The sequence below is a fragment of the Dendropsophus ebraccatus genome, chromosome 9 (assembly GCF_027789765.1).
Source record: "Dendropsophus ebraccatus isolate aDenEbr1 chromosome 9, aDenEbr1.pat, whole genome shotgun sequence".
NCBI lineage: Eukaryota > Metazoa > Chordata > Amphibia > Anura > Hylidae > Dendropsophus > Dendropsophus ebraccatus.
The window spans coordinates 41213989-41235633 of NC_091462.1; the positions used below are offsets into that span (position 1 = coordinate 41213989).

At 43.9% G+C, this 21645-nt stretch overlaps 1 protein-coding gene across 1 annotated transcript; it reads right to left on the reverse strand.

Moving 5' to 3' along the window:
• Positions 1-258: 258 nt before the first annotated feature.
• DUSP19 (dual specificity phosphatase 19) lies at positions 259-16808 on the reverse strand. Its single transcript, XM_069983065.1, has 4 exons — positions 16474-16808; positions 12522-12568; positions 6778-6930; positions 259-3491 (listed from the first exon to the last, which is right to left on the reverse strand). Exons 1-4 carry the CDS (start codon positions 16697-16699, stop codon positions 3267-3269), a joined length of 651 nt encoding a protein of 216 aa, XP_069839166.1. The 5' UTR covers positions 16700-16808; the 3' UTR covers positions 259-3266.
• Positions 16809-21645: the final 4837 nt, after the last annotated feature.

The following is a 21645-nucleotide window of genomic DNA, read 5'->3' on the forward strand; positions in this document are numbered from 1 at the left end:
GTATGTCCTGCATGAAGTGATGTATTCTTTCCAGGCTTACACAGTGCTGTCTGATGCCAATTTTGTGTGAGACAGGAACTGTCCAGAGGAGGAGAAAATCCCCATAGACCATTGGAGACAGGAGCTATGGAGACTTGGAGGGAAACTCTATCTCACATGGCATGGTTGCATGCAGTGGAAAGTGGTGGGCAGCCGGAAACCTAACCTGGTGCCAAATTCAGAATGGATGCATAGTAGAAAAATGACAGTGAAGCACAATAATTAGTAATAATTCCTTTATTTATATAATTAATAATAGACACAAATTGCTCCCTGTCCCCATTAGGGCTCACAGTAAAAATTCACCTATCTGTATGTTATGGATGTGGGACGAAACCAAAGTATATAACTCCTTGCAGATGTCCTTGGTGGAGGAAGTGAACCCAGCTGCAAAGCAGTAGTGCCGCTCACTGAGCTACCATGCTGCCCATAGTCATTTTTCATATAACAGCCCCCACCACTTCAATAAACACTGACTTACTATGGAATGTTTTTTGGTTTTGTTTGTACCAAGTCCATTATGTCAGTGCCAACAACATTGTCATCTTTTATGTGTAACGTAAACCTAATACACACCTAATACCAGTATTCAGTGATCAGTGATGAAGAAGGGATCAAGAGCGGCAGTCACATACTACTAAATGCTTCAGCGAGAGCTGTGCCTCATATACACACACCCAAGCTAAGTGAGCAGACCACATACAGCCTGTCCGCTACCCCTCACAGTACAATTTCTGTACATACAGTACCGTACATACTCACTGAATCTGATTCTGATAACCGAGATTGGTTCTTTAACCATATTCATGTTCTACACTTGTTACTGTATTCATGCACTGAACCTGGTACTGTTACTGTATCTAAGCACTAGGAAAGGCACAATGCCCCAGAATCTGTATTTCATGGGGAACAGAGGTCTTTGCTAGGATATGCCAGGTGAGTAGACAGATCATTTTATATAGTGGTTTTTCCATTCCTTCAGTTGTGAGATGTCATCCATAGGAATAGAGGCGATCTTTTTAAACAATATTGGACATTTGAACCCCATTTTATGGCGATCAATACATTTTTTAAGGTACTTGGTCGACTACCGGCCGATAACTGTTTATTGTAATAGGTAAAAGGCAGCAATCAGCCAACATGTACGATGTCGGCTGATCATTGTCTTAAAACATGTTTTGAAAAAAGATCACAATAGCCGATCTTTAGATCTTCTGGGTGCCCATAGAAGAAAGCGACGGTCTGCTGCCACCACTCCTTGTTGCACAGAGTGAAGGCCAGCAGACCGTCGCTATCTTCTATGGGCACCCAGATGATCTAAAGATTGTCCAGGCAGCCCCTAAAGCGCTCCCCCGCTCCTTCACGTTCAATGTCTATGAGTGTAATAGCATCACTTGATAGAGATCAGGGACCAAGGAGCAAGTAAGTGCTGACCCGACAGCTCCAAAATATCAGGCCGTGTAATAGGGCCTTTAAAGAAGCAGTGTGCTTTTTTTTTTTATTTCCTCCCCTGCTACAGGCTAATATGTACACTTACCATTGAGGATCGGTTTTCAGCGGCACGGCTTCCTTCCAGTGGTATGGCACCATTCGAGTCCCACGGATTCCCATGCGACCTCTTCTCATTAGATGCAGGGAAGCCGGAAGTCAGGCTCTTCAATGCATCCTAACTTCCGGTCTTCAAAGTCAATGGATAAAGAAGAGAGTCAGAAGAGCAGTGATGTCACCGCCAGTGGGACCTGAAGAGCGTCGTTCCACCGGAATGGAGACGCACTGCTTGAAACTGATTGTCAATGGTAAGTGTACATATCAGCCTGCAGCAGGGAAGGTGATTAAAAAAAGTGCACTGCTTCTTTAAGAAACCAACAATGATATACCCACCCTGGAGTGACAAGGTATTGTTACAGAATATGACTGTACAAGACAATCCGAGGTTGGAGCAGCAGTGTGTCAGCCTTTCTCCACTACTAGCCAACATGGCAGAGAACGCACACCATTCTGAGTTTGCATAGATGCGTAGTCTTCCATTATCCATGTCCCAAGCATTCACCTCCATACACCTTTTTATGAACATTTTGGGCTCGCTGTGTAGAGTTTAGAAAGCATTCTGTCTTGCTTCTAGGTCATCCATCACAACACGCACATCTATAGTCAACCTTTATATTTATGATGTCTACCTAATCCATCAAAGCCAGAGAAAGGGTACTTAGGCTAAAATGTTGCAGAAACAGATGTATGCTGTATGCATAGTGATGCACAGAGTATGCATGGGACATGGGTAACAAAAAAACAAATAGCCATGTTACTGCTGGAATGGTGTGCCAACTCCATTGCTGGATACTGTCTAGTGGGTTATGCCACACAGGTCTGGAGCTCACAACCTACAACCCCAATTGGAGAAATGACCTCTAACCTTTCTAATGTCGCCACTGCAGCCATAGATGCTGTAGTCACCTCTCAGGTTGATACCTTATTGCTGCAAAGTTGTAAACAAAGACTGAAGGAGAACCTCAGAATTATTGTCAGGAAAATTGAAAGACATCCAGCTCACTGATATTGAAATATTGCTTTAAAGCATCATAGTAAGTGATGGCATATTGATAGGGATTTTTTGAAACATTGGGACCAGCAATCCCTAAATGAAGTAACATTTGTGTTGATCTTAACCAGGGATGAGGAACCTGCGGCCCTCCAGCTGTTGCAAAACTACAATTCCCATCATGCCTGGACAGGGCTTGATTAGAATTGTAGTCTTGCTACAGCTGAAGGGCGGAAGGTTCCCCATCCCTGATCTAAACCATAACCTGCATGGAGTGCTGTAAGGCTAGGTTCACACTACGTCTTTTTTTTGGGCTGTTCAGTGTCCGTCTTTGTGGACGTCCATCTTTTTGAAGCCAAATAATAGCTGTTATTTGGAAATTACGGACATTATTTGGCCTCAAAATTAAGGACATCCACCAAGATCTCATCAAACAGTCAAAAAAAAAAACGTTGTGTGAACCTAGCCTTACTCATCATAACAAGACTGTGTTGTATTACCTGAATCTTTCCGCGGCAGTGCTGTATAGGCAAAAAAACAGAGTATTGCTTAGTTCTTTAAATCTTGCTTTTTTGGGGTGTGTGAAGAAAAGCATGGTCTCTAACTTTAAAAACAAAAAGAAAGACAGAAACTGCACAGCGATTGATAACATGAACATGGAAAAAAGAACTGGATAACGCAAAGTCTGTCAATCAGTTTTTTCATGGATGACATCTGTTGGTCTTCTGCTGTAGTCTTGGTACTTGTGGAGCTGTTCCATGAACCCTGGATTCGGACACACTGCAGGTCTTGCGTTTTTTACCACTGAGAAGGCTCTGGCAAAATTAAGTTTCTCACTGTACATTAAATAACCAATGATTATTGCTGGTGCGCGAGACACTCCTGCATTACAGTGGACAAGGACCACACCATTCTGCAAAGAAAAGGAATAGTCAGCGGCATGTAGTTTTCTGCCAATATGAATGGTACCATTGTACATTAAGCTATATACATAAATAGCACCAAGGAAATGCCCTCTTCCTCTCAGTAGCCTTAAAGGGGTGTTCCGCTACAACATAACTTTTGATATGTTGCTGCCCATGGTGAGACTAACAATTCCTTCCATACTTGTTATTATCTATTCAGTCTCCTTCTCCCAGTTTTGAGCTGCTACTTTCTGCTGAAAACAAAAAAATCTGTGTGTGAGCCTCTCTCTCTGTCTCCCCCTTCTCCCCCCTCCTTTCTGAGACAGATGATGTAAACAGGTCCCTGGCAACAAAATCTGCAACATTGTAGCTTCTTTGTAATGCTAGGAGGGTCAATCACAGTGAGTCCATCAGCAACTTCACCTCATATTAACCCTTCCAGTATTATGAAGAAGCTACCATGTTGCAGATAAAGCCTGCCAGGGACTTGTTTACATCAGCCGTCTTAGAAGTGAGGGGGAGGAGGGGGAAACAAAGCAAAAGGCTCACACACAGATTTTTGTGTCTTCAGCAGAAAGCAGCAGCTGAGAACTTGGCGAAGGAGACTAAATAGATAATAACAAGTATGGAAGGAATTGTTAGTCTCACCATGGGCAGCAACATATCAGAAGTTATGTTTCAGTGGAATACCCCTTTAAGGTCAGGACTACAGTGAAACATTTTTGTAGTGCTACTTTAAATGAATCTGTCAGCTGCAATTTAAGCTCCATACTGCGTGACCAGCTCCCTGACTGCTGATGGGCTCCAGTTTTCCCCGACTTCCTGCATCGTCACATCCAGGCCGGAGGCCCCGCTCAGCCAGTCAGTGACTGCAGAGGTGACCTGCCCCAGCCACCCACTGGCTGAGTGGACAATTCTTAGCGAGGATGTAACGTTGCAGAAGTGGGAGCTGCATAGGTCCATCAAAAGTGCACCTTTAAATCATAGAAATACAATATACTGTGTTATTCCCTAAAGGCTCCCTTTTTGATAAACTGATCACCTGATAATTTTATCCTGAACTGAGACCACCATAAATTGTTTAATGTCTCTGCAGTGCCAATGAATGAAGAATTACACTGAGATCTGTGGGCACCAGGCCTGACCTTCTTTTATTAACTTGGACTTTAATAATTTACTAGGCCAGGGATTATCCAGGAAAAGAAAAACATTGCTGTTTTTCATACCTGGAAAAAAACATTCTGGAAGGGACTTAGGTATCAATCGGAGACTGAGAAGTCGACCCCCTTCTACCACCAATGTTCTGCCATGCCATAGTGATGTGCTAGAAGTTTTGGGTGCCAAGACCCCAATCAATTGCTAAAAGAAAGAGTTAGAAGTGCTCGGCTGAGTGCTGTGCCTCTTCCTTTTGTGCTCCGCTTTTTTCTATGTGAGCTATGTACCGATTTAATGAATGTCTAGGATATTTTCAGCAAATCCATAGACCACTCTGAGGAGAGGAGAGCAGAATAGGAAAGGGGCACAGCACTTTAGCAATAAATGGGGGTCTCAGTACCTGACACGGCAGAAGCTTGTTGAAATGCTTTAAGGCAATAGTATAGTCATGCATTATGCAATTCATTCATGAGTCGGATAATGGCTGATGAAATATGGATGCATTCTACACTTCACTAAATCACATAACAGCTTTTGTAAATGGAAAGCCCACAAACAAATTCCCTTTCGCTGTGGAGTGACTGATAGAATCACTGAATGGTTTTCAGTGCGTCCATACATGTATACAAAACGGAAAAGTTCCACGTGTCAGCGGTGGTATGTAACCCGAGTGAGGTCATTATGCAAAGTGCGATTCAGATGTCCTGTAAATTATTCTTCACAGGGGAAGAGGACACCACACCAAACAAAGAGCGCTGCAATATAATCTGCCAAGATGGTAATCTATGATAAATAATCCACATTAGATCTGATGAGAAGTTAATCCCATATAAAGACAGGAACCTGTAATGTTTGGTAATGAATACCTGGAATTATTCACCGGGGTCTTTGAAGGGTTAGAAGATGAGAAGAAACAATACACTGATTACTGCTTATATAAAGTGCCAGCCATGCTCCTAACCTCAAACAGGAGGGCAGTAACAGTAATTCAGTGTATTTATTTCCCACACTCCACATGATTGTAGTCACCCATACCACTACGTGTTCCCAGTGGGGATATCTAGATCTATAACATACAGGGCACTTAGCATACAGGGAGTGCCATGTCCAGGATATGGTTACCTGTTGGGTACCATCGATTTAGATATTAAAGGACTGGCACAGTACAAGCCAATACAAATGTGATTATATTTTCCAAGGATGATTCTTAAGGGTGCCTCAGGTACGTGAGTTCCTGATCCTACTGACATCCCACTCAGCCAATCGGTGGCTCTGGCAGGACAGCGCAGTAATTAGCTGAGCGGGACGTCAGTGGCTTGGTAGCTGGAGAATCAGGCTGGAGCGGTGGCAGGTAGCCTGGCAGCTGGTGGGTTACGTGGGTAGTGGCAACATGGAATGGAAATCCACCATGAGAATAAACAGCAGAAATCAGAGGGTCCAGTAAGTCGGGGAAGTAAGAAGACCTTTACCCTTACGAGCCTTATGCTATGAGGATAAAACATACTTTCTGCTGAAGTCCTTTTGTGACTTACTGCTGACACCGACTAAACTTACAATGCCCTCTGTAGACTCTTCCTACATGTGCAGCACATGATCACTGAGGCCGGTGATTGGCTGAGCAGGCACTTCCTGTGTGTCAATAGGAAAGAAGGATGTGTTGCTCAGCTGGGACTAGGAACCCAGTCATGATTGACATGGCATAAGATTGTAGCAGGCAAATATGATTTTATTCGATCCAGAGTGGTTATTAAGCAAGCAGGAATGCACTGTTCTACACGCAAGGTGCATTTACTTATAGGGGTTCTCCAGGTTTGAAAAACCACGGCCACTTTTTTTCAGAAACAGCATCTCTCTTGACCTCAGTTTGTATGGGGTTTTGCAGCTCAGTTTCATTAAAGTGAATGGAGCTGAACAGTAATACTACACACAACCTGAGGGTAGGGGTGGTGCTGTTTTTGAAAAAAAAAAAAAAAAAAGCGGAGAAAGGGGCAGGGGCATTCAGAGTGGGTTCATGCAGCTATTTGACCATCTCATAGCTGCACTCATTTAAAGGGATATGTTGTATCACATCATGCTTTTCTATCTGTGTTGGAAAACACAGAATAAGGATACAGATACAATAAACTATACTATCCGTACCTGCAGTCTTGCTTCCTCTATGAAATCAAAGCATTCTGGGAAATATGATGTTATGTCAGTCTCTGGCAGATCCAGAATGGAAAGTTTCTTGTAGGTGAATTCATGTGGGAAAACATTTTCGACTCCATATGCCACGTTCAAGATGTGTGTGACCTACAGAGACAAGAGAAATCTGGTCTGAATCCTGTACAAAGGCAACGTATAATCCCTCTGTATATACAGTAACGGCCAAAAGTTTCGGGAATGATACAAATTTTTACAAAGTCTACTGCTTCAGTTTTTAAAATGGCAATTTGCAATTTGCAAGAGTGATCAGCTTAACAGCCAGTACTTGCAAAGTCAATATTTGCCTAAAAAATGAACTCCCCAAAACACATTTCAATATCATTGCAGCCCTGCCTTAAAAGGACCAGCTAACATCGTTTCAGTGATTGCTCCATTAACACAGGTGTGGGTGTTTATGAGGACAGGGCTGGAGATCAATCTGTCATGATTAAGTAAGAATGATATCACTGGAAACTTTAAAAGGAGGCTGGTGCTTGGCATCATTGTTTTTTTTCTGTTAACCATGGTTATCTTTAAAGAAACATGTGCAGTCATCATTGCACTGCACAAAAATGGCCTAACAGGGAAGAGTATCGCAGCTGGAAAGATTGCACCTCAGTCAACAATTTATTGCATCATCAAGAACTTCAAGGAGAGAGGTTCCATTGTTGCCAAAAAGGCTCCAGGGCGCCCAAGAAAGACCAGCAGGACCGTCTCTTAAAAGTGTTTCAGCTGCGTGATCGGGCTACCAGCAGTGCAGAGCTTGCTCGGGAATGGCAGCAGGCAGGTGTGAGTGCATCTGCACGCACTGTGAGGCGGAGACTCTTGGAGCAAGGCCTGGTCTCAAGGAGGGCAGCAAAGAAGCCACTTCTCTCCAGAAAAACATCAGGGACAGACTGATATTCTGCAAAAGGTACAGGGACTGGACTGCTGAGGACTGGGGTAAAGTAATTTTTTCTGATGAATCCCCTTTCCTATTGTTTGGGACATCTGGAAAACAGCTTATTCGGAGAAGATAAGGTGAGTGCTACCACCATTCTTGTCTCATGCCAACTGTAAAGCATCCTGAAACCATTTATGTGTGGGGTTGCTTCTCAGCCAAGGGAATTGGCTCTCTCACAGTCTTGCCTAAAAACACAGCCATGAATAAAGAATGGTACCAGAATGTCCTCCAAGAGCAACTTCTCCCAACCGTCCAAGAGCAGTTTGGCGATCAACAATGCCTTTTCCAGCATGATGGAGCACCTTGCCATAAAGCAAAGGTTATAACTAAATGGCTCAGGGAACAAAACATAGAGATTTTGGGTGGAAACTCTCCAGATCTTAATCCCATTGAGAACTTGTGGTCAATCATCAAGAGACGGGTGGACAAACAAAAACCAACAAATTCTGACAAAATGCAAGCATTGATTGTGCAAGAATGGACTGCTATCAGTCAGGATTTGGTCCAGAAGTTGATTGAGAGCATGCCAGGGAGAATTGCAGAGGTCCTGAAGAAGAAGGGTCAACACTGCAAATATTGACTTGCTGCATTAACTCATTCTATCTGTCAATATAAGCTTTTGTTACTGATAATATGAATGCAATTATATTTCTGTATGTTATAAAAACATCTGACAAACACACATAAAAACCAGAGGGCAGCGAATCATGTGAAAGTATAATATTTGTGTCATCCTCAAAACTTTTGGCCATGACTGTATATCATTCTGAAAAAAAGAGTATACCTGTGTCCACACTAGTGTTATTGGTTTCCAGACTTTCCAGAAACAGCACCACCCCTGTCCTCAGGTTGGGTGTGGGGTTTTGCAGCTCAGTTTCATTGAAGTGAATGGAGCTGAATTGTAATAGCACACACAACCTGAGGACAGAGGTGGTGCTGTTTTTCTAAGAAAGTAGCTTTTTCTAACCTTGGATACTCCCCTTAAAAGGAACTGTCAGACTTCCTGTTCTGAGCAATGTCCTCCTTACATTTACATACAGGAGTACAGTCAGGGGCGTAGCTAATGTCTCTTGGGCCCTGGTGCAAGAGGTCAACTTGGGCCCCCCCCCCCCCTTCTCGATGCTATTGGTAGATATATATCTCAAGACTGATATTACCAATAATATCAGTATACAGGAAATATTATCACCGTACATATTACCGCCATACTGTTACTAAACAAATCCTGTTTATTGAGACCCATATTACCAGTACACAAGGGGGAAATATTACTGCCACACCACAACCCTCACCACCATATTGTTACTGACCAAATCCAGTATACTAAATCCAATAAAACACAGTACCAGATAACAACAAATAATACCACCACATACTGACTAACACCACTGCTGCTACTGACTAATACCACCACATACTGACTAACACCACTGCTGCTACTGACTAATACCACCACATACTGACTAACACCACCACTGCTACTGAATATAATCCTCTGTACATAGACCAATATCACCTCATCCAGTCATATAGAGGTGGATGCAGCTCCACACAGGCTCTATACACCATATACATTACAGTGCAGTTATATCAAGTGACTCACAGGGGACGTCTTCTCTGATCGGAGTTCTTCCCTTTTCATCTTCTTCTCCATCTGCCCTGGGCCATTATGAGAACGTCTGAGCCACGAATCCACAGAATCTGCCAGACAGACATATTAGTCTCCTCACACTGACACCATCCTCATCTCTATACACACTGCACATCTGTATTGGCCCCTTTACACCCTCATTTAGTAGCTAGCCCTGACACTATGTGATCCCCTTATAGTACATATCCCCCTCTGTGCATGCCCTATTGTATACACCCCCCATGTAGTCCACCTTATAGATGGCCCCCCCCAATGTTTCCCCCTTATAGATGCCCCCCCATGTTATCCCCCATATAGATGCCCCCCATGTTATCCCCCATATAGATGGCCCCCCATTTTATCCCCCTTACAGATGCCCCCCATGTTGTCCCCTCCTCCTGCCCCTTCATCACCATACTACTACCCCTTTCATCCTTCTGCCCTCCATCATCATACCATTACACCCTTCATCATCCTCTTGTTCCATCATCATCATACCACTACACCCCCCATCATCCTCTTGTTCCATCATCATCATACCACTACACCCCTCATCATCCTCTTGTTCCATCATAATCATACCACTACACCCCCATCATCTTTTGTTTCATCATCATACCACTACACCCCCATCATCCTCTTGTTCCATCATCATCATACCACTACACCCCCATCATCCTCTTGTTCCATCATCATCATACCACTACACCCCCATCATCCTCTTGTTTCATCATCATACCACTACACCCCCATCATCCTCTTGTTTCATCATCATACCACTACACCCCCCATCATCCTCTTGTTCCATCATCATCATACCACTACACCTTCCATCATCCCCTTGTTCCATCATCATCATACCACTACACCCCCCATCATCCTCTTGTTCCATCATCATCATACCACTACACCCCCCATCATCCTCTTGTTCCATCATCATCATACCACTACATCCTCATCATCCTCTTGTTTCATCATCACACCACTACACCCCCATCATCCTCTTATTCCATCATCATCATACCACTACACCCTCCATCATCCTCTTGTTCCATCATCATACCACTACACCCCCATCATCCTCTTGTTCCATCATCATCATACCACTACACCCCCATCATCCTCTTGTTTCATCATCATACCACTACACCCCCCATCATCCTCTTGTTTCATCATCATACCACTACACCCCTCATCATCCTCTTGTTCCATGATCATACAACTACACCCCCATCATCATACCACTACACCCCTTATCATCCTCTTGTTCCAGCATCATACAACTACACCCCCATCATCCTCTTGTTTCATCATCATACCACTACACCCCCCATCATCCTCTTGTTCCTTCATCATACCACTACACCCCCATCATCCTCTTGTTCCATCATCATCATACCACTACACCCCCATCATCCTCTTGTTCCATCATCATCATCATACCACTACACCCCCATCATCCTCTTGTTTCATCATCATACAACTACACCCCCATCATCCTCTTGTTTCATCATCATACCACTACACCCCCCATCATCCTCTTGTTCCTTCATCATACCACTACACCCCCCATCATCCTCTTGTTCCATCCTCATACCACTACACCCCTCATCATCCTCTTGTTCCATCATCATCATACCACTACACCCCCCATCATCCTCTTGTTTCATCCTCATCATACCACTACACCCCCATCATCATACCACTACACCCCCATCATCATACCACTACACCCCCATCATCATACCACTACACCCCCATCATCATACCACTACAACCCCCATCATCCTCTTGTTCCACCATCATACCATTATACCCCCCATCATCCTCTTGTTCCATCATCATCATACCACTACACCCATCATCCTCTTGTTCCACCACCATACCACTACACCCCTCATCATGTCCTTTAAAACAAAAAAATCTTTACTCACCTGAATGGTCCCTCTAGTCTTCTAGTCACGCGCGCTGGCGGGCTTCTCGCGGCGGGGGCGGGGCTTCTAGCGGAGGGGGCGGAGCTTCGCGGGACCTGTCTTTTTGCCTACCTGATGCTCCCAGCCCCGCACGTCAGCCGGCCCCGTCCCAGCCTCCTCTTGTGATCGCAGGCAAAACATTGCTTGCGGTCACAAGAGGGAGTGGGAGCAGTGCAGTGGCAAAGGGGGGCCTCGCGGGATCCCCCTTGTTAGCGGCCCGGTCGCGGGGGCGACCGCCGCGACTGTGGTAGCTACGCCCCTGCAAGTAGCTTCGGGGACACAGCAAGGTGGCATGGGGGGCCCAGCCGGGCCCCCCTGGCTGGCGGGCCGGGTCGCAACTGCGACCGTTGCGACCCCTGTAGCTACGCCACTGAGTACAGTCAAAGGTGGCACCAGTATGTAGATAAGACACCATTCACAATAGTTGATGTTCAGAGCTGAACCTCCCCCTTTCCTATACATTAAAGGGAAACACTGGCGAATAAAATGATTTCAGATTAACTGGTGTGAGAAAGTTACACAGATGTGTAAGGGTATGTTTACATCTCGTTTTTTGTCCTCACGTCAGGCTACAAGTCAGGAATCAGTGCAAAAAGGATGCTGACGTGCAGCCCGGCGTGCGGCCAGCGGCTACTTTGACTTAAATGAGCAGGACGGAGTCATTTTGTAACTGTGTTCTGCTCATTTGCGGGACGTACACGGCTTTTGTACAAGACTCATAGCCATCAGATGGCACAGGGGCTTTAGTCTAGGTTCACACTTCTGCTGCGGGTTCTGTTTATGTTGCTGGATCCGAGCGGTCAACAACAATAGTCCATTCAAATACTGCAGACCAAATGGACACCAGACAGAAACAGACCCCAATGAAGTGAAATGGATCTCACCGTCATCTGTCTACATTGGTTTTGAGGCACCAAATGGAGATTTATCTATCTCTCGTAATTAAAGCCATCTTCCAGGAAGCACTGTAATAGGACTGACAATGACCTGAACTGTATTGTAGTTCACCCAGTATAAAATATACATTATCTAAAGGATATCATAAATAATGAATGAGAAAACCATGTGTTGAGAGAAGAATTGTTTAAGCTGAAATCTCCTTCCCCGGGCCCATTATATCTCTTCCATAGTCAGCTACTATCAGGAACGTTACCTTATACTTTATCAGTACGTCATGGTCCTGGGCAACATCCTGTGAACCTAGAAAAATATAAAAAGACGAAACAAACCATCAATCAGTAAAACTGCTACGTACATAATGGGTTACCATTTACTCCAGGCTAGTCATATATGACCTGATGGGGTAGTGACCAATGACCAATGAAATATCATGGGCAAGGAGGTTCACCAAGACAGCTTGAGCCCAGTGTGCTGAAGATATTCACCAATAAAGAGCAAAGAAAAAAAACAACACAGATGTGAGCCTAACTTGAAAGTGTCCCTATCACACAGACATGTCAAAAGTTTTGATCGGTTGGGGTTTGGTCGATTGGATAGCCACCAGTCGATTGCAGCAAGGAGGGGAGAGAAGCGCTTAGCCTTGCACATGTCCTGACTCTATCTAGCAATCTATGGACATATCCTCTGGTCGAGAAAAATCATTTGACATGATGAAAAACACTTTTTACCTATTCAAAAGACAGAGGATAACGTGTGATCGATGGGGTTCCCATTGCTGGTGCCGCAGCCCTAGTATCACATGAAGATATAGGTACCTGGGACCACTGTCTTCAGTATACTGGTGTATGACACCACCTGGTGATGAGGTAGATGAGAATCCAGTCTCCTTCTCATCTTCACTTTCTGGTTCACATCTTGACACAAGAAAATGCCTGCTCAGCCAATGAGTGGTGGAGGCCGGGGTCACTGCAGCAACTATTTCCTGTGTGTTTGATGGTCAACAAAGGACCAGATGTGGGTTTTTTTTGTCTTTAGGATTTTTTTTTATCCTGCTCCTGTACACAGTATATCTGTCTGTTCTGTAAAGGACCACAAGTCTATGTAATATTTCTTACACCAGACTACCTTCTATTGTAATGATCATACCAACTTTGCTATAGATTGTGCACTCAACAATAGTATCTTTACATTTGTACTAAGGTAGCCAATTTGCAAAAAACTAATAAAAAAGCACAAAACGGCATACAGCTAAGCAAACGTGCTAATACATTACCAAGCACACTTTCCAAACATCTACATGTAACCAGCATCAATGCCCGGTATAACCCGCACACTTTCATTAAAAGTATGTAAATGAGAGCCAACTAGTCACCTGGGCATTATCTGTGAGCAGTCACTGAGTGTGCCAGCACTGTAATCACTCCCCTGTGGGCGTGATTGACACCACTGTATCAGCCATGTTACCAAGAGGCGGGCCTTCCACTGGTCAGCAATATATCATCTTCATTACAGTGGACAGGCACAGTACAACTGCATCCTATACTGCGATGTACTGCGCATGTCCGCCATAATGAAGATGTCGGAGCTCTGACAGGATGGAAGGCCCGCCTCTTGCTGATACAGTGCTGTTAATCACACTCACATGGGCGTGATTACAGTGCTGGTACGCCCAGTGACTGTGACTACTTGGCCCATAGATGACGCACAGGTGACTAGTTCGCCCCCATTTATATACAGTGCGGGAAGTTTTCAAAGTATGTTTGCGGGTTATGTTGGACAATATTGATCATTAATGGGTGATGTATCAGCACGTTTGCTTAGCTGTATACCCATGTTTTTTTGCTGATTGGTTCCCTTTAAAAATATAATGTTGTAGGCTGAGGTGTAGGAGAGTTGTTGGCCTGGCAGTTCAATGCTCCAAACTAACTGGCCCATGGAAAAGGTCAGTGGATTGTTCAGTGGATCCTAGCACCTTTTCTTGTATCTGTGATATAAGATGAGAAACAGATATCAGAGAAACAAATGAGTAACGCTTACTATCTTGCATTAGAGCCAGTGTAGCTGTGGATGTCCCCTACTCGTCCCAACATGTTTTGACTAAAATAATGGTCATAAATCATCAGGGGCTACACAGAAATCATAGTCCAGTGAAGTGTCCCGGACAGGCAGCTTCTTCCTCTGTTACCTGGTAATAAGTAATAGGCTCTCCCCGGCATACTCACTAACATCCTGTAGGACCAGGAGACCTGGAGCGTGCAGCAGGACTTCAGGATGTCGTTACATGCAGCGTGCGGAGGAACGTAGGGACAGACATGGGGGCCATGGAACAGTGTGGCTGCAGCGCCAGCTGTCAAGGTCCTAGAGGGGATAAGGTAAGTGGAGTGGGGGCTGGGTCAGGTGGGTGGTTAGCAGCCTTACAATTGGGAGGTGCCTTACTTTTAGGGGTTGCCTTAGTTTAGGCTAGTTGGTAGGATACTGGGGGCGTCTTATTTTACGAGGATGTCTTATTTTTGGGGGAAACACGGTAGATTTCTACCTGCTGACAAGTCCCCTTTATATTCTGTAGCAAGGATGCATTAACAGCCGTTCTCTAATGTAATGTTATGTAATGTTCAGTTTTCCACTTAATCTGTAATGACTGTTATGATATTATGCAGTCTGGAGAGAAGACATGCACAAGGAAGCAATAAGACGCCTACAGAATTCTCTCCATGTCTATAGGGTTTGCATCTTTTATAGTGTAAAGCTTTTCAAGTGAATATTTCCACTGATATCTCCAGGAAGCACAGCCGGTGGGGTGCTGGTTGCATTAGGAATACAAGGTATTTCGGTAGGGCAGGAAGGTGAACTCCAACCGCCACCAAAATCTTATTTCAATGATGTTAGGTTAAAAACTTGATTGACAGCTACAAGGCTTGAAACGCATAGGAACGTATATATAATCCATAAATGCTGGATTTAAAGTTACACATTTCTCTTCAAAAAGAGATTCTGCAGCAGCTAAGGTGTGTGTATAAACAAGAATATTGTACCCCCTACATGATTAGGAATATTCGAGGTTACCTAGACCTTTATACCTGTACCTAACATGAGACCTAATGTACTAACCCAAGATTAAAAGTTATCCCCTATCCACAGTATAGGCATACCTCCCAACTATTTGGACGGCCAAAGAGGGACACTTGTGCTGCGCTCTAGGAAAATATTACAGACATTTCTATACTTTTTAATTCAAAGATTAATTCCCTTTCACGGGATCTGCTGCAGATTAATGCATTCAGTTACATTGATATCTGCGGCAGGTCCTGTATGTGTGATACATCCTTAGGCCCCGTTCACACATCAGTAACCCTGTATGTAATTGTGGACCTGATTATGAATGAGTTTCAGTAACTGTCCATGTTTGCAGGCACCCACTATCATATAGGTGACAGAGACACGGCTTAATAATTTTTTGTTGTGGCACGGATCATGTCCCCAAAACAGATCAGTAACACCTACAGATGTTTGTATAGGACATGTAAGGGGCAAAGAGGGACAGAGGGATTTGGCTCAAAAGTAGGGACTGTGCCTCCATAAGAGGGGCACGTGGGAGGTATGGTATAGGCCATCACTAGCTAATAGGTGATAGAATTTGCATTGTGTATACTCAGATCCAATTAGGGTCTTTGGGACTTTAGCTGCGCTCAGAAAAGTTGAGAAGTCCCATAGAGAATGAATGATGCAGCGGTCAAGCACACACACACTGCCGCTCCACTCACTCGGAGGACAATTGATCTCTGTCTTGTGATCCATGTGGGGTCTCACTAGTTAGGCCCCCCACTAACCAGCTAGCTCTATTCTGTGAATAGGGGATAACTTTTAGTCTCGGGGGATAGGATGATCACAGATCTCCCAGGTGACAGTCACTATTTTACCTTTTACAGTAATGGCAGGGGTGTAACTACCACTGAAGCAGCCATAGCGGCTGCTATGGGGCCCAACACATCAGGGGGCCCTGTTGCCCACTCCTGCAATACACTAGGCCCCCTGAGCTGTCACTATTTGCAGCTCCAGGTGGCCAAGCAGGGCTCCTGGGTTCTGCAAGTGTCTTAGTGTTCAGTTGGGAAGGGGGGGCCCAGCTATTTCTAGTTACGCCCCTGAATAATGGGTATAATTTACCATAGATCTTCAAAGATGTTATAACATGCTGTTGGTACACTCACCCAGTAAAAGCCATGGCTTGATGACCCCGATCTGTAGGTCCATGCTGAGGTCCTGCACGTATCCACAGGCGGGCCCATCCTGCTGATCCGGATCATCCACCACATGCACAAGAGAATCTTTCCATGTCTCTATAATTCTCTTCCCAGATAAGGTTGTAACTCTGGTACATTGCTTCTTAAGTCTGTTTTTGGAGAAGCCTTTGATTTCATCTCCAAGCGAGTGCATCACATGGGTGTTAGGTGTACAATGTGCAGCAGAGGATTGTCCCCCCCCTGACTATACCAGAGCAGCCAGATGGTCTCCCTGTCACAGCTCATGTTGAAGTGTTTGTGTTCCTGTTATATATCCTACACCGCCCGCCATTGGACAGTCTCTTACTAATTCCCATTGGTTACTCTGTGCAACACTCAAAGCTGAAAGCTGAAACTGCAGATCTCAGCAGCTGGTGTAGAGAGCAATACAATAGCCGCATTCCAGGCAGAGAGAGTATAGGAGCTCCCCCTGCTGGCAGCTGTGTGCTACCACAGGGCACAAATGCAGATCTGCAACGTGAGGCTGCAGGGAATAAACTAATAAACTATAAGGTCCAATTCCTCATTTCCTAACAAATTTAGTTTTTATTAAGGGGAGAAAGTTTTTAACAGTGTAAGAAAAACTCAAATCTGGGAGATCCCAGTATAAGCTGGTCAAATCACAGATAATAATATCAATAAGAAAAGGGGGGAGACTTAAACAGGGTGGGGAGGGAAGGGAAGGTTAGGTGGGGTAGGGGTGTGGATACTTGATTATGGTTTAATAAAGATGAGAATAAGAATCACCTTAAATAGAAATACGATTAAGAACGAAACACATAAGCAGATGGTCTTACCTAATAGGTATATTCGTTGGCGTTACAGAGTCTCCACGTGTTCTATTGATCTGTTGTACCTGTATTTGCTTCTTCATCTGAAGTGCATGAGATGGGAGGTATATCTGATAATAGGGTGTTCTCTCTGAATGAAGTCCATGGTAACCATTTTGTATAGAAATATTTATTACTAGCATGCCTATCTTCAGAAACCAGTTCCTCTAGTCTCTGATAACTGTCTACCTCCTCCATCCACTTCAAGATCGAAGGAATAGTGGAGGTTTTCCAGAGTCTTGCTATAATAGCTTTTGCCGCTACCAACAGGAAACCCGTCAGAGAGTGCTTGCATTGGTATAGAGGAACAGGTATCATCAACAGCAATGCTTGTTCTGGGGAGTTTTTAATTGGAGAATCGATGATTTTATTGATGGTGTCCAGGACTTTATCCCAAAAAGGACGTAATTTGGGGCAACTCCACCAAATGTGCAGCATATTCCCTTTTTCGATACCGCACCTCCAGCAATCATCTTTATAATCAGGGTAGATAGTTTTCAACTTAGTTGGAACTAAATACCATCTGGTTAGGACTTTATAGTTCCTCTCTTGGAGATTACAAGATAAGGAAGTTTTGTGTGTCATATAAAGGGCTTTTATAACCTCGTCTTCTGAGAACTTGACGTTTAATTCCTTTTCCCATTTCTGAAAGTACTCAGGACGTGCGTCATCTAGATTAGCTAAGAGTGTCATGTAAATTTTTGATATAATTTTGTGGGTTTGGTTTGTTGAGGAACAGAGCTGCTCAAAAGGTAGGAGTTTCCTCGATAATTGTAGATTAGAGTTCTGTCTGTCTATGAAATCAGACAGCTGTTGGAATTGTTTAGTGTCCTTTATATATGAAGCTTTGTTTCTGTTTGGGTCATATGGCATTTTGTCAAAAGGTAGTATATCTCCTCCTTTCATGACGTCCCAGAAAGTGACGCCTTCATCTGTAGGAATGCCCATGAAAGAGTCAGAGTGATAAGCTGGTATAAATCTTGGGTTTTTCCCTAATGGAATTAAGGGTCCGTCGGGCTTGAATAGGCCTAAAAGGTCCTGGGAGTGGGATTTAGTCAATATTAGAATAGAAGAGCTGATTGGAGATTGTGGGAGTGATATAATGTCTTTTAGAATTTCCTTTGGGGTCCAAAGTATGGCTGTTGGGTCAAAGTTTGTGACTGCCGCCTCTAAGTTAATCCACAGTTTCTTATGTCTTAGATGAAATGCTTCTATGACCCTCCCTAAGATGGTAGCGTAGTAGTAGTGCTTTATACTGGGAAGGGCTAATCCGCCTTCTGTTTTGGGCTTAATAAGTACATTGGTTTTTAGACGGGCGGGTTTATTAGACCAGATGAATTTGCAGAGAAGTGAATTTATCTTGGTCAGGTAGTTTCGTTGTAGTACAGCTGGGACCGCTTGGAAGAGATATAAAAGCCTCGGTAAGACGTTCATTTTTATTATGTTAATTCTTCCTGACCAAGAAAAATTCCTCTCCTCCCAACTACACAGGTCCTCTTTAATTTTTTTTAAAAGGGGGCCGAAGTTTTCTTCTATGATGTCCTTTTCTGAGATGGTGATGTGTGTGCCTAGATAATTTAGGGAATTGTTGCGCCAATTAAACTGGAAGTTATTTTTAAGGTCTCCCAGTTCCTTTTCAGTGAAATTGATTCCCCAAGCCTCACATTTGGTAATATTCAGTTTGTAGTTACTGAAGTGAGCAAATTCTTTTATCGTGGCCATTAGTGATGGAAGTGATATGTGTGGCTTTGTCAGGAAGAGCAGAAGATCATCTGCGTATGCAGAGCATAAATGTTCCCTGCTTCCCACTGTGACACCAGTTATGTCTGGATTGTTTCTGATAGCTATCAGAAGGTGTTCCATGCACAAAACATATATTAATGGGGATAAAGGACATCCCTGTCTGGTTCCATTTCTAATGGCCAGTTTGCTAGATGTGATACCATTAATTTTGATCCTGGCGCTAGGAAGGGTGTATAGGGACATTATTTTGGAGAGTATATTAGGGCCCAGACCAATTTGACGCAGCGTAGCCTCTATGAATCTCCAGTCCACCCGATCGAACACCTTTTCGGCGTCGAGAGAGAGGAGAAGAGATCTTTTTTTGGAATTATGTATATATCTGGCTAGGGTGAAGGCTCGTAATGTGTTGTCTTTTGCTTCCCTGGACGGGACAAAGCCTACTTGATCTAGGTGGACCAGAGATTCAAGGAGAGGTGCTAGTCTTCTAGCTATTGCTTTTGCGTATATTTTTGTGTCAATATTGAGTAAAGATATTGGCCTGTAATTTGCGCAAATATTGTGATCCTTACCCTCCTTCGGTATAACTGTGATAAATGCATCGAGGAATGCGGAGGGGAATGGGTTGGACCCCGATACAAAGTTAAAGGACTCCACTAAAAGGGGGGTGATCATATCTGCATATTGTTTATAGAATTTAGTGGTGTATCCATCTGGGCCTGGACTTTTTCCGTTTGGTAGTTCCTTTATGATGTTTTTTAATTCGTCAGTGGTAAAGTTTCCTTCTAACTGCTGTTTAATTTCCTCATTTATAGTGGGTAGCTTGGTTTTCTCTATGTACTGTTCTAGGTTAAGTGGGGGAAGTAGGGATGAGTTGAGTTTATTGGGGGCTGGCAATTGATATAGATCTTCGTAATATTTTTTAAAAGTGTCCGCTATCACTTCCGATTTGTAGGACAAAGATCCATTTGTGGTTTTAATGGAGGGAATTGTGAGTGACGTTCTTTTATTTTTCAGAGCATTGGCAAGCAGCTTACTAGGCTTATTGCCCCAGATGTAGAAGTTTTTACCACAGATTTGTATCGTTCTTTGGTAATTCCTCATTTCCTATGAGGAAAAGTTTCTTGCATCTTACATAGTCAAAATTTCTCCTTTAGTCACAAAGTTGCTGGCTGACAGTTTTCCACAATTAAAGTGACATTGTGACCATAATGCACACACAACTTTTTGACAATATATAGCCATATTCATTCTCATGGCCTGGCCTGCTAAGCCCTGTAATGTCCCTGGTTAGCCATTCAGGACCTTTGTCCTGAAACTTGCTGACAAGGGAAGGTGTGTCCTATAGCCCACCTAACAAACTAGGGGTCCTCGCACTTCAGACTCCCCGGCTCCTGTAATACTTACCAGCAGGCACAGCAGGGGTTGCAGGCACTGAGAGAGAGTGGAGAAGGACCTGAGTCACATGACCTGCAGGTCCTCAAAATGACAGTGTGGACAGCAGTGTGACCACAGAAAGCTGGAAGAGGGGGAAGGCAGCTGTAATTGCTGTGTGTCAGTGAGTATATGTATCTGTGTGTGTGTATGTATATGTATGTGTATGTATCTGCGTCTGTGGAGTGTGTATGTGTCAGTAGTGTCTGTGTGAGTGTGTGTCTCCAAAGATGTTCTGCAGCAGCTGCTATTTATGCTAAGCTCTGATTTTTAGTTGTAAGTCTCCCTACCCCATTTCACATGGAAGATGTTTCTCCTATATATTGCCCCATTTTGCACTTCAGTAGTCTTCAGTATCAGGTGATTAACGGGTCTGCTTCCAAAGAGTTTCTGCAGCAGCTGCTAATAATGATAAGTTCTGATTTTCTATGCTGTCATCTACCACCTGGAAGGTGTTTCCCTCTATGCTGACCTCTCTCGCTGTACTTCTGCTGTATAATCCCGCATAAAGTCCACTATTACAGTGGTACCTTGGTTTAAGAGTAACTTGGTTTAAGAGCGTTTTGGTTTAAGAGTTCACAGTTTTTCAAAATTGTGACTTGGTTTAAGAGCATTGCTTTGGTTTAAGAGTTCCTTGTACTGGGTGGGAGCGTAAGTGGGGGAGGGGCATGGTCTGCAAAGCGGGGTCTACAGCCCTGTACTCTGACCCAGGAAGTCTCCCTCACCTTCCAAATCATAGCAGATCCACTTCAGGCTGGGGCCTGCATCAGGGGACAGGACTGTGGGGGTAATCTCTCCATAGCTGTAACCCCTCTCTCCCTGGACAGAGATTGCTGCATGTATGTGCCCACATCTGTCCTGCTCATTCCTTCCTACTCCCTGCAGTCTCTGTCAGCCCTTGTGTTTCCCATCCGCTCCATTACTGTACAGTAACTTATAATATCACATATTCAGCTGTTTCTGAAAGTTTGTTTCATCTGTTTTACTTGTTATTCATAATAATAAATCATTATTTTTGGGGCATGGAACCAATTGTCTGCATTTCTATGATTTCTTATGGGAAAATTTGCTTTGGTTTAAGAGTGGATTTGGATTA

Bases quoted from the DNA above. Each gene is read 5' to 3' on its own strand.
- DUSP19 (XM_069983065.1), bottom strand. From the start codon at position 16,699: ATGCACTCGCTTGGAGATGAAATCAAAGGCTTCTCCAAAAACAGACTT. The intron at 12,569-16,473 runs GTGAGTGTACCA...ATATTTTTCTAG, and splicing joins CAAGCCATGGCTTTTACTGG to GTTCACAGGATGTTGCCCAG. The intron at 3,492-6,777 runs GTACGGATAGTA...TTTTCTTTGCAG, and splicing joins TAGAGGAAGCAAGACTGCAG to AATGGTGTGGTCCTTGTCCA.